The sequence below is a fragment of the Crassostrea angulata genome, chromosome 10, assembly GCF_025612915.1.
Source record: "Crassostrea angulata isolate pt1a10 chromosome 10, ASM2561291v2, whole genome shotgun sequence".
In the NCBI taxonomy this organism is placed as follows: domain Eukaryota; kingdom Metazoa; phylum Mollusca; class Bivalvia; order Ostreida; family Ostreidae; genus Magallana; species Magallana angulata.
Window position 1 is genome coordinate 51,917,570 of NC_069120.1, and position 13,639 is coordinate 51,931,208.

At 32.0% G+C, this 13,639-nt stretch overlaps 1 protein-coding gene across 2 annotated transcripts; it reads right to left on the reverse strand.

Annotated features, from left to right (window-relative positions):
• Positions 1-333: 333 nt before the first annotated feature.
• On the reverse strand, positions 334-13,545 carry LOC128164471 (heat shock 70 kDa protein 12A-like). Of its 2 annotated transcripts, none has more exons than XM_052828309.1 (5): positions 13,399-13,545; positions 12,965-13,275; positions 12,590-12,856; positions 11,880-12,049; positions 334-2,428 (listed from the first exon to the last, which is right to left on the reverse strand). In XM_052828309.1, the coding sequence occupies exons 1-5, from the start codon at positions 13,427-13,429 to the stop codon at positions 1,360-1,362; spliced, it is 1,848 nt and encodes a 615-aa protein (XP_052684269.1). In that variant the 5' UTR covers positions 13,430-13,545; the 3' UTR covers positions 334-1,359. The 2 variants fall into 2 exon arrangements, with proteins under 2 accessions (XP_052684269.1, XP_052684268.1); XM_052828308.1 differs by lacking the exon at positions 334-2,428 and adding an exon at positions 3,901-7,219 and having other exon boundaries at positions 11,884-12,049.
• Between the last annotated feature and the right edge of the window lie 94 nt (positions 13,546-13,639).

Genomic DNA, 13,639 nt, shown 5'->3' on the forward strand with positions numbered 1-13,639 from the left:
TCCGTTTTTTAAAAATAAATTATATAGATATTGTACGGAAGTGTCTTGATGTCACATTTACAATAATGACAAAAATATCAAGTAAACAATTTATTGATAACTGCAAATCATCAAGATATAACATTGTTTATACCAACTATCTAAAGAATAACTCTTAAATGTTGTAAGTAAAGACAGTCTTTAGCCTTAATTAAATGATTCACAATAAAAAAAAAAAATTATCCACATTCCATTTATATTACAACGCAAATGTTTATATACATTGTTTTAAAAATCAAAAGATTGATTCAAGAGTTTAATTATTTATGCAATTTTTATATTTTTTATATTTGGATGAATAGTATTTGAGTCTGTACATACGAAAATGATTTTTTTATTTTTCTTATAGATACATTTAACTGCATTAAACATTAAAAAACGTATGAAATACAAATTCTGTAAAGCTTTGAACTCTACATTCTATTTATTTAATAAAACACATTTTCATTGTTTTAAAACATAATATCATAATTAACAGATTGATTTAAGCTCCCAGTTACTTAGATATTTTTTCTATGCTGGGTTAATAGTTTGTACATGCGAATAATATTCTCTAATGAACTTGTAGATATATTCTACTGCTTTAAGGTGGTATGGGGCTTCTGTTGATATTAACGTGGATTAAAGTACAGTATGATTACAATACTTTCATCGGTTTAACATTTTCAAATTTTACAATGTTTAACCAAAAATAGCCTTTAAGAATATTTGATGAGGTAAAACAAAATGTAGAACCCACGGCGAGATTCGAACTCATGACTTACAGGTTCACAGTAAATCGTCGCTACTCTGTTGGGTGGCAATATTGGGAAGGAAACTACTCATATAAGTACATTTCATTTTATTGTTGTTGTTTTTTATAAACAATACGTCACAACATGCAGGTATCCCATACCACGCGAAACATTAAAAAAATACAACTAATATTATAAATATATAAAAGTTATTTTAATCTATGATGGATTTCTTTGGAATCGAGATATCTTTTGCGAAGATTAAGCGTTTACTCGCTTACATATGTTTAACCTTTTTTCAGAACTACTACAATGTAACGAAAGAAATTAATTAGTGAGGGAAACCCAAAATTTGACACTTACAAGATTTTTATAAATTCAATAAAATTTAGCAAAAGATTATAATCAAAGGAAGTGTTTAGAATAATACAATGGATACCATCAGTTCCAGTGCTATTGACGTTGAAGTGCCTTTCTCTCATGCTAAAGATGAGAAATAATAACATAATTTTATTGATATAAATCTGAACTGTAGTTCTTCAGTAGTAAGACAAAGTTATCTGAAACTTATGGTAAAACCCCAGTTTTACAGAAAGTCAAACGTTGCAGTGACTTGCTCCCCGGTGTGCATCATAGGTGTTACTTTTATTTCTGTCCCCGTGATCTCCAATTTAACTGTGACATAAACTCTCTCAGGCCATTGACTGTTTTTACATTCTATTTTAATTTTTCCAAGCAATAGACACCCTTCCTCATCCACGAACATAGGCGACTTCTTTTTAGAAATATATACAGACACATTTATTGGAAAATTGCGCAAAATCTGCCTATGGTTGTCGACAAAGGAAATTGTGGATGTCATTTCTATCGATTCCCCTTGCGATACTACTTGTCCAATCGTAAAAAACTTTCGGAAACAACCGGTGCAATATAAGCCTCCCTCAATAATCGTTTGCCTATAGTGCTCATGAAGGTCTTCATTAAAAGGATCCCATACTTCTTCACCATATGTATATCGACATATTCGGGAACAGATAACGTCTGGGTCATGTCCATATAGAACCGCTCCTTTTGCAACGGCTAATCCTGATTCCATGGGAATAATGAAATTTTTGTCTGGGAAAGCCATTTTAAACGCAGAATTTACAACCATACTTTCAGCAAATCCACCGACCATTACAACCCCAGCCAAATCATGGCAAACGTCTGCAATGAAAATATCTTTAATGTGAGAAATGATATCATTCACCGAGCTCTCAAAAAAAGATGTGAACAGGGAATGGTCGATATATAGTTTGTCACCACTGAATGATAAAGAACTCTTGTGTTGTGAGGTTTTGATTGTATTTTCCAATTTTTGACCGCTTATTTCTGATAATAATTCCACAAAAGCTGGAGGAATCTTCAGAACAACTCTGTTCTTCAATTCATTGTTGAACGTTCTCTTCTTCAACTCAAATCCTCGTAAAAATTCAAGGTACTCTGACCTGTCTTCGTTTTTTATATGCTTCATATTTTCTGATCCAATCAACTGGTCAAGAAAGGTATGAAAACTCTCATCCACTTTAGTTCCACCCCAGTTTCCCCCGCAAACCTTGTAAATAGTTTTCATTTTAGCATCTTTAGTTGTTTCTTGTACAGCAATATCAACTGTTCTACCTATAAGAAAGGCAAAGAAGTTTAGAGAGACTCTAGATTTTTGATTTTAATGTAAACAGTGTTTGTTATTGAATTCAAAAAAATGTTAAAATAAACAAAGAAGTTTAATAAATTTGTAACGTCATTCGATGAAGAGGAAGTTGTAAGAAAAACTGTTACTTTAAAACTCAATTGGTTCATAAAGGCTAGCATGTTAAGCTCTTCATGAATGAAAAGCTCATTAACGGGAACTCTTAATTATGGCAGAGATCGAAAGGCAAATATATTTCAGTCAAATAAAATACAAACATGCAGTTGTTACATTTACAAACACAGTAAATGGATATAAGAATACAGACACAGAGACTGTGTCATTAAAAATCCATTAGACATTGTGAATTATTTTTTGCATGGACCCTGAGGTCCACGCAGAAAATATATAAGCGAGGTTAAACCGGATGCTATTGGGAAAATTCAGCCTGCGCATGAGCTAGCCTGGTTCCTGTGCCTAATTGGTACCTCAGGGAACCAGCCTAGCACACGTTTATCTGAATCGGGATCGGGATTCCATGCCATATGCACACAGAAGTTCAAAGGCGCTGTAATTGTAAAGTTGTCGGTAAACAGTAAAGAAACAAAGTATTCCTTTTAAAGAAATGATCGACATGTGATATAAACTGTCAGTGTTATTAAATAAGGCAATGTTATGCGGAAACTACAGCATGCATCAAATAGAATAATTTGCAATGTTTTGTTGTTTTCCGAATATCCATGTTACTTAACTTTACTTTTATAGTAGGCGAGGCTAGAGTACTTCTCGATTAATTTTTTGAAGCATTTAAGTATGATTGAATAATTATGTCACTGTATAAAAGTTTAAATCATTCCTAGTTAACAAAGTATAGTGCGAATTGTAATGTGTGCGCAAATAGTAGAATTCCGAATGCCTGATACTGTATATGCAAACTTCATTAGTAGATAGATCATAATTATTTTAGAAGTATGAACCCTTTAAATTCTGAGATAAAAGGTCAGGCCTATACATACATGTAAACGTAATAAAACGTACAAATTTTGTGATTAAAAGCAGGGGCTAGAGTGAGTGGAATCTCTAATAATATCTAATTTCACGTTTTCGTTGGACACACATGCATTGGTCCACGTATTGAAGTTCTTTTTTAAAGGACAGCAACTTGTTGCTTATTTTATATACAGTAATGATAAATATTTTCCTAGAATGTCGAATGTAATTTTGGTTAGCCTTTTAAGAAATAAGGTAACGTTTGTGGATTTACTTTGGGATATAAATAAGGGTTGGTCACGTGATCAAATCCAAAAAATCCTAAAGGGCTTTATAGAAGATCTGATCACGTACCAACCTGTATTTATATCCCGATACATATCCAAAATTATACCTTTTTCTTATATTTATATTTGTTGCAAATTATGGCTATAACATTGCTAAATACTACCGTCTTTGTGATGGCATAGAAAGGCGCTTCAATTAACGACGTACCAAAAAATATTCAACAATATTGCAAGTATTTAATTATCTAAATAAATAACTATGACACTACTTTTGACAAGACAGCAGTTTTTTATCATAGTAAATTGAAACAGTAAAGAAGATTTACTTGTACAACTGAACAAAAAGATTGAAGCTTGGTGGAATAGTACCACTTCAGAAAAAGTCACAGAGAGGTTGGAAATTTGGAAACAACTTTATTGATTGAACTGAGTTAGAGTCTACTTAGGTAATATCAGAGGAAATTCTATCTCAGATTCAGATTTATGAGGATAAAAGTTTTCCTCGGACATTATAGAAACCAGATATTCTAATTTGTGTTGCGTAACAAAACGGACAGAGAAGCAGAACAAGTTAATTTTTTCTGTGAATGGACCAACCTTACACTCAAAAGGTCGAGGAAACTGGGTGAATCCTAAGTCATGATGTTCATTTATTCCCGCAATTTGTGTTATATATTTTTAAAAAAGAATAAAACTTTGTATAACAAAATACAGATCAGGTTTATTTTTGGTTATGTTTTAAATTATGTTTTCATTACGATATTAGACCCGAGGTATGTTTAGCGTAAGTTGCTTTGAGTACATAGAAATAGAGATAAAAACTATCCATGCGCTACTTCTTGACCCAGGCTGATGTTATGTAGCAATAACAGCGGATTGCGCTAACAATATTTTAGAAGGGAAATTATTTGCAAGTGCTAATATAATATAACATAATTTAACATAAATACAGACCTGTTTAATTTTTTTGTCCTGGAACATAATGCCGTAAAACTTGTCCGATGATTTTGCTCAAAAACCCCTACTATTTAACGGTTTGAGCCAAGGACTTAATTTAAGTAAATATTAAGAAGAATGTTTGAAAGTCTCATTCCCAATAAACTGTTTTCATACTATTTTGTGTAGAGCCTTAACAAAAAATATCAGATAAATGAGATTTTTGGATGCAGCTTGTTTGAAAGACAAATTCCCTTTCATGTTTAATTTCGTTAAATTAATGTAAGGTTTTCGAAGATTAATATATTAGGAAATTGTTTTAAATGTTCTAAAGACTCAAACAAAAAGAAGAGATATATGTGTTGAAATGAGTTGCTCTTGACCTAGGTGCTCTTATATTGATGTTACGAAATAACTTACTTAAAGAAGGAGAAATAATAACAACAAAATATTATTATGGGTTTTAAAACAATAACTTTTTCATTATCTTTGCTGTGATAAAACTACAAATTAATTTTGTATTTACGGTCCAATAAATTCAAAAGACGTATTATTATGGCGCAAGCGTGGTTTGTATAATTAAAAGAAATAAATTCACATAAATATGTCAATATCCTCGTACATCTGCTAAAAATAATATAGTTATAAGTAATAAAGAAATCAGTCTTTGAATAATATGAGATAATATCGGGCTTCATTGGATTTAACCACGCTCCGACCAAAATTATTACCTCAAAATACTAAAAAATTGGTTCCTTATTCTTTAAATATTTCTAGAAATAAATATACAATATGCATTGTAACTGCAAAACTATAAGTTATATAAATTAAGTAACAATAGTAAATATATCTATACTTAACAACAAACTGACAATCAAAAATTAAAAAAATATATCACGTACATGTAAATGAGCAAATATATTTTGGTTGAATTCAACATGCACTTTATAGATTGCCCAATTTAAATTTCCTCAGAATTTGTGAATTTGTAACCAACATGTTTATCAATATACATATCATTGTTTGTCACACTTTTAACTATAATATTCTAAACATAAATTCAATGTCAGACTCGAATTATGTGTTCTTAATACTATTATTTACTAAAATCTCCGAATAATACATTTATGACTTTGGATTACGACTACAGCTTTAACAAAACAAGTAACAAGTTAGCACTGCTTTTAAACTCAAAGAGGACAGTTATTTTGAATGTGCTTGAAAAAGTCAATTTACATAAATAAGCAAATCTGTCATGGTTTCGTGATTCATTAACTGTACTTAAAAGTGATTGTTTTATAAGGATCTGGACCTGACTTTAAAGCTTTGAGAAAATAGTGCTCTTAAATATGTCTTTGTAATCAACAGGCATGTTTAGAAGTAATGTTAAAAAAATGCAATCTGCAGACAAACGCGCTTCAATAATCATACTTGAACATAAGGGTTATAATTCATTTTATATATTTTCATGTAAAGTGAAAAAAATCATAAAAAGTTAAACATTGCTTTTGCTTTTTCTCCAGTGCTGATGATTGCGGTAACTTGAATTTCAGTTCCTGCTATTTCCATTTCTATTTTACATGAAAACGTTTCAGGCCAAAATTTTGATTGATGTTCGCAAACAACAATAATTTCGCCCAATTTGCGACACCCCTCTTCATAAATAAACACAGGATTTTTTCGATTTGAAATATATACTTTAATTGTCAATGGTTGTTCCCGCTGATCAGCTCTGCCTCTGTCGCGGAAGTCATAATCAGAGGAAAAAGATCGTTTCTCTCCAAGAAAGACTTTTTCTCCCTTTTCAAAAAACTTCTGAAAAATGTTTTTGCAATACCGCACATTGTTTATTAGTGTCATATTGCTATAGGGGTGTTCGTCTTCATTAAATGGTAAACATACATCATCTCCATATGTATAGCGACACACACGTGAGCAAATAACATCTGGATCGTGACCAAAAAGAACGGCGCCTTTGGCAACAGCAAGAATAGATTCCATAGGTACAATGATTCGTGTTCTAGGGAAAGCGTCTTTAAGGCTCTCAATGACCAGATGACTGTCTGCATAACCACCGACAACTACTATTCCCAGCAAATTTTGACAAACTGGGTTGTCCAATATATTACGTATATGAGATATAATGTCTTGTAACGAACTTCTAAAAAAGGATCTGAACAAACTTGCATCAAAGATTATTTTATCTCGCAAGTATTCTATTGAACTTGCATAGGGTGACTTGGATATTATTTCAGAAATGCTGCATCCTGTGTGTTCATCTAAGATCTCAAACAAAGCATTTGGTATCCTAACAGGAATCTTATTTTGAGAGTTGAAATCAATTTGCTTTTTCTTGATTTCTAGGATTCGCATCAACTCCAAATACTCAGACCTACTGGCATCCTTAAACTCAGTAAACACATCGGCCCCCACAAGTTTGATAAGAAATTGAATAAATTCCTGGTCAACTCTGGCACCACCCCACGGACCCCCGCAAACCTCGTAAATAGACTTCATTTTTCTTGTACGAGTAGTTTCCTGTACGCTGAAGTCGACGGTTCCTCCTGAAACGATACTCTTCAGTAAACTTGAGTCTAAAAATTAGCCTATTAAAGATGATTAAGGAAAAGAAAAGGACAACGGACATGCAAAACCTACACCACATATTGCACCGATAATCTTTGGGACTTGCAACACTCCAACGCTTTTATAGAATTCAACACCAGGTATGAAAAAAAAACCCAAACGCGTGACAATAAATAATGAAAACGTTCTTTAAAGACATTTTCCAAACAGACCATTATAGCACAATGTAGTCGTTTCCAATACTGACTTTAATTAAACCTTAAATATACAGAAAAGTGTCATAAGTAACTGGCAAAAATTTAAATGGCAGTGGACGTACAACTGTTGTACAACGACAGAATAAGTGCATTGATGACATTGACTTAATGGTCGTTAAGTCATGTTGTAATTTTTAAAATCTTCGCTACCCCTGCTGATACTGAATAAAAACTGAATACATATTCAGAGATACAATAAAGCACTCTATAAGAATTGTAAATTTCATGTACATTGGGGCAGGAAATTAGACTCTAGGGCGTGGCCGAAATAGTCATATAGTGTATTAAGTGTAAAAAAAAATCTTTATTTTTTTATAATTGGCGCATTATCAATAATTTTGTAGACCCACAAACAGTAAATTTGTTATGGTTTGTGGCCTTGTCATTGCAATAAATATTATGGGTGGACCCTAGTACAAAAATATGTTAATGAAGAAATTAGGAAGATTGGAGTCGACTCGATTACATATCATCCATTCATGGGACATTGTTTAGTGATAAAATCTCAATAATTAAGTAATCATATCAAATCCGTTGAAAAAACATTCGTACGATTCACCAATAATTCATTTGCATTAATGAATAATGTTATACAAATACTTACTGGGGTTGAAACACCATTGATTATACTAGCCCCCGAAGGACGAAATATTGTCCATCGCAAAGCAATGTGTTTCTATGTTTCTCGATATTATTCATATCCGTTTAATACTGATAAAATAATGACCGCTCAATTTTTTCAGACAATCTAGTATTTTAATATATGTGTATTCGTCTAAATAATTATATAGTGAGAATAAACTACTGTATATAACTATGGGATGTATAGACTCATCGAACACGCTTACAGATATGGATGTCAAGTGACCCGCGAAGTACAGATAAGTAACATTAGAAAGGTTAATCTAGTTCACACAAGGTAAGCAACAACAGTTATAATGAAAAAGGCCAGCTGGAATCTTACATTTTTAAAAATTATAAATGAGTGCAGTGAGGTACTTATTCTCCTTTCTTTGTATTAAGATTTCGACAAATTACCATAACCAGTTGATGGAGAAAAATGTACCTAATTCCGATCATTTATTTTAAAGACTTTCAAATATGGGGCGAAGCTAAAGTCTAAGGGGGTTGAATGTAAACAGTGAATACCTGTCATAAACAATGATGTATATCTTCTGTGTGATCGTTTCTCTCTAAAGGAGATTATATAAGAGTACATATAACAAAGATAAAGTACATACATACTGAAACAAAAATTTCGAAATTTATTTCTTATATGTCACTTCAATTTATAGTATCCTTTAAAAACGTTCATTATTTTTAAGGTACCAAATCTTTTAACTTAAATCCAGAAAACATTCTTTCAAGAACTGGAATTGTTTGAGATGAATGGTTGTGTATAAATTTTGCACGTTGAAGATTATTCCATGAGACGAAACGCTTTACGAGTTAAACTTAATTTGTTAAGTAACACGCATCCCAGTTCTTTAAATAAGCTTACATAAGAATGAATGCAAATTAAGTGAGGAAAAAAGACATCTATCTTTTTTTCCATTCAATTGCCCTGGGTAGGAATTCCTGTCTGGTCCCTAAATGCTTGGTTGGAGATTGGGTAAGCGTGTTTATTGGACATCTTTAGCCCTTCCGCTAACGAAATGCAGTTAGAAAAAAAATTATAAGTTCTTTTTAATATATTTCATTGATGAAACATATAAAATCAGACAGTTAACAAACTATAAGAAACTTTTTATCCTATTATTTCAGTTTTGCATATTTTCAATATCCAGTCATTCATGCACTCATATTATCTTAAAGTTTTAACCAAAATTATACATAAAATGTATGTTTAGGTATGGCAATTTCTCATTGTAACAGGATAGAGTTTATACCATCAACAGTGTTAAAGGGGCATGGTCACGATTTTGGTCAAATTTTATTTTTCTGTTTTTATTATTTTCAATGCTTTAGGAATGCATTTCTAATGATCAAATGAAATTTGGGTGCCATTCGTTGAGTTTTAAGCAAGACACAGGGCTTACAATTCTTCGTCATGTAAACAGGGCTCGTGCCCTGTTTTTGTTTATATAGGTTCAATATACTATAAAAAAATCTTTTAAAGCTGATTTGTCTATCTTATTATTCATTTTAAGCATAAATAAACAGTTCCTAACGATTAACACATTCATTTTAGGTCTAAAACTGGAATTTTCACTCCAACGTTCAAAATGTCAACAAACGCTTTGTTTACATAGGGAAAAATTGGAAGCTCTGGAACTCGCTTATAACTCATCAAATGACACTCAAATTTTGGTTGCCTATTAAAATGCCTTACTGAAGCATTGTAAACATTAAAATCGAAAAAATGATTTTTGGCTAAAATCGTGACCATGCCCCTTTAAATATAATGTTAACTATTTAGAACAGATAAACGTCACTTAATCACACCAAGTTAAATAAAACATACTAAATGGTTTTTTTATCTTTTTGGGATTGATAACGTGACCAACCCTTATATTTATCCCCATGAAAGTAAAAAAAAATGAGCTATTTTTATTTAAATAATGTTTAACTATGAACAAGTAAAAGTGGTAACGTTAACGTTATTTTCATTTTATTTAACTGTGTACCAACAATATATGTCATTTGAAATGTATTTGTCTCAAGATGTTCAGATAAAAATAAAACATAAATCATACTTTTAAGCAAGCATACTTCAGGCCACGGGCCAATTATCGATTGGTTTAACCTTACAACGAGATAACATCTGCAAAATGTCAATAAATGTACATAAGATTGAAATATTCTTACAACTTAGATGTGTGTGTTCCATATAATTACCTCTTAAATACACGGAACAGTTGCTATGTTTACATTTGATATCGGCCAAGCAGTCAATCAAAGATAGGTGTACTAGGCGCCAGTATCGTTTATATTCGATACATTTGTCAAATACAAACCTATTTTCCTCAATGCAATTCAACTTTCAACTTCCCTCTGATAGCATATAGATGGTGACATAGCTCTTTCACCATTACCCAGATGATTATTTTGACTTGTCGGGGTTTTTTTCGACTGTCGACTGGTAACAACTTTGTCTACTTTTTATTGTATGTAAAACTTTAACTTTTTTGTTCCCTGTCAATGCCATCCAGTTACATATTATTTTGATAAATCGACCTTACAAAGAAACACGCACATCTCGCATGTCGATGTCACTCACTTAGTGCCAAAGCTTTAAACAAGTCTTGCAAGTTACCATCTTTAAACATTAAGTATTCTTTTCTTAATAAACATCAGTATATACAATAAATATGAAAGGAATAGCAGGCAACATATCCTTTATAAGTTCTTACAAACAATAAAATATTTACATATCCTAATATCTCTTTATTTATATCAAATGAGGGAAGATATATAAATCATCTTTAATATAGACTAGAACATTATCCAGAAAAAAACCCCAAAATTCTACGATATATTTAAAGTTCATTTAATAGTTTACCATAACTGTTCATTAGTATGGTGTCGGTTAGTCCGTTGATTTCGTACTCTCGATGCAGCAACTTTTTCAAATAATCAAAAAATATTTTTAATGTTAAAAATGATTGCCAATATCAAAGGTGTTAAATAAGACACCGATGAAGAAATGAATGTAAACATCAGTCATCATAGATATATGTATTCCATTAAGTATTGATATCAAAAGAGCTTAACAATGCATATGGAGGAGGTTTTATCTAAAATGTGTAATAGTATTAATTTATCACCGTAGAACATTTAGACAAAACAACTCTTTACTCTTTATACCAAACCTATAGTACCATTTGATGTTAATTTAGATAGGAAGCTGATGAATTCGCTTTCGTACATAATGAATTTGGGAATCGGCAATTTACTGAATTAAGCCCTTATTCGTTTAGCACTAACTGGGACCCTTGTCGTTTTTGCCCACTGACATACAATGAATGATTAAACGACCTTGATTACTTTGCAACCTGATTTTAGGATACGTTTGAGTTCTTGGAAGGGTTTGCCATTAGATTTATGACTGAAAAAATTGCAATCACTTCACGTATTCTTTACTCTAGATAAGATCAAGTTAAAGTATCTGAAAACTTGATTTGCAAGCATGTTCCGCTATCAATAAGTAAATGCTATTTTCCAAATTAGTATTGTTTATCTGTAAAATGACATTTAGACTTAATTGAAATAGAGCAAGTTAGACTTAAGATACACACCTTTATGCAATACAATTTTTTTTTCAAATTAAAAAAAGTCGTTGGTTTATGAATTAATCCCCAACAAAAGCACCGAATATCGTAATTTTCCGGTGCTAACCAGTGGCTATCAAGAAACGTCTATAGCAGTAAAAATGTACGACTCACCCCCAAGATCGATGACCATGAATTTTTTTCCTCGTTCAAACGTTTTAAGCACTAGCTCCTGGTGTTCGCCCCCACTCTCAAATCTATCAATCGGAAGGAGGCGACAGTACAGGGCAGCAGCTTCAGGTTCATACGCCAGCATCAGCTGATCGTCATGAATTCCGGCCTAAAAAACGCAACATATTAAAGATCTGAATGCGATATAACTTTTTTTATTACTACTTTTTAAATTTTTTTTGACAAACAAGACTTTTTCCGAAAAAAAAACAAAAACAATAAAAAAAATCTCCGGAAATAACTGACATATGAACTTATCAAAAACTGATGCAGTGAAAACATTACAAAAACCTGTTTATCATTCATTTCATTACAAAAGATGGTTACTTATTGCTTCGAAATGACGGAATGCAAAGTTTCATCAACATATCATCAACATTCATCATATACAGGTTTAATGCAACCAAATGAAATAAACAAACGTCGACCAAATAGAATATCAGAACAAGATTTCAAGTAAAGTTGTAAATTGTTACTGTATGACAAACGGCAAAATAGAGGAGATTTTGAATTCGATTGTATATAATTTGTATTAGGATGAGAACCTCGAAACTTGTTCGAACTTGTGTTCAAGCCCCTATACATTGTAAATACAATTAAATATGTTCAATTTATTAAACTATATGACTAAGGGAAGATTCTTATATACTTCTCTTGCTGCTTCTCTTGTGAACTGTTTAGCAGAGTCAGTCCAAATAGCGGGAACTGTCAATACCCAAAAAATACCGTCAGCTGTCACTGCTTCTAGAATGTTCTTGTCGTTTAATTGGCGCAATAAATGTTCTTTGAGATATCGAATGGCATGTGCTATGATGGTCATAAAGGACATCTTTTTACCATCTATGTCGTCAATCTCCATATTTCGCTCTAGTTTAGAAAATAGATGATCACTTCCTGTTTGATCTTTAGTTATGTCCTAATAACAAACAGAAGAAATTAGACAATTTAACAAGAAAAATAGCATTAACTTAACACCAAAGCCTTATTGATATTTTAGGAGGATCTTTTAAAGTAATCACAGTACCAGTGCATTCATAAGTTTCATCTTGAAGCGACTGAAGTAGTACCACTCTTGGTGTTCTTCTGCTTCAGACAGCTCTGCATATTTATCTTCCGCGTCGTAACCAAAGCTGTGAAATGTCTGGTCAGGTTTTAACAAAACAGTTGTTGGTGCTTTGTATGATATTCCACCAGACTGTACAGATGACCAGTGGTTGGTGTGGATCTTCAAAGGATTTGTTTGGAAGTCATCGCGAAACGAAAATGCGTACCCAGAGTAGGTCGACCCAAAATCAATGGCGGCAACAACAATTTTCTCCCTCTTCTGCTCGCCACCTTTTTCATGCCAAATAAAAAAGTTTAATAGTAGATTAAAAGACAAAAATGTTTGCAATTATCGTTTATATCTTAAATTTGTCAAGTATAAAAATAACTTTTCTGTAGGTAATATCTATTTACCTTTTTTGGGATTTGTTTTTTCCTGAGCCATTACTAATATCCTGTGTCCAATTCCAAACACAGTTTGAAGTACTGAATTTCATTTATATTTTTATAAACGTTCATGCTACACGAATTGGGAAAAACATACTTGCTACAAATAGTTTATCAGAGTAATACGCAATTCGTCATCAAATGAGATTTCAACCTTAGAAATGTGTCAACAAGATAAGTACTAAAGGCTTTTGAGTTTGAATTCTTA

What these genes read in the sequence shown, in the direction of transcription:
- LOC128164471 (XM_052828308.1), bottom strand. Translation starts at nt 13,429, where the DNA reads ATGGCTCAGGAAAAAACAAATCCCAAAAAAG. An exon ending in TGAAACTTATGAATGCACTG is followed by an intron (nt 12,857 to 12,964) that starts GTACTGTGATTA and finishes GTTTGTTATTAG; the next exon opens with GACATAACTAAAGATCAAAC. An exon ending in CAAGAGAAGCAGCAAGAGAA is followed by an intron (nt 12,050 to 12,589) that starts GTATATAAGAAT and finishes TGCGTTTTTTAG; the next exon opens with GCCGGAATTCATGACGATCA.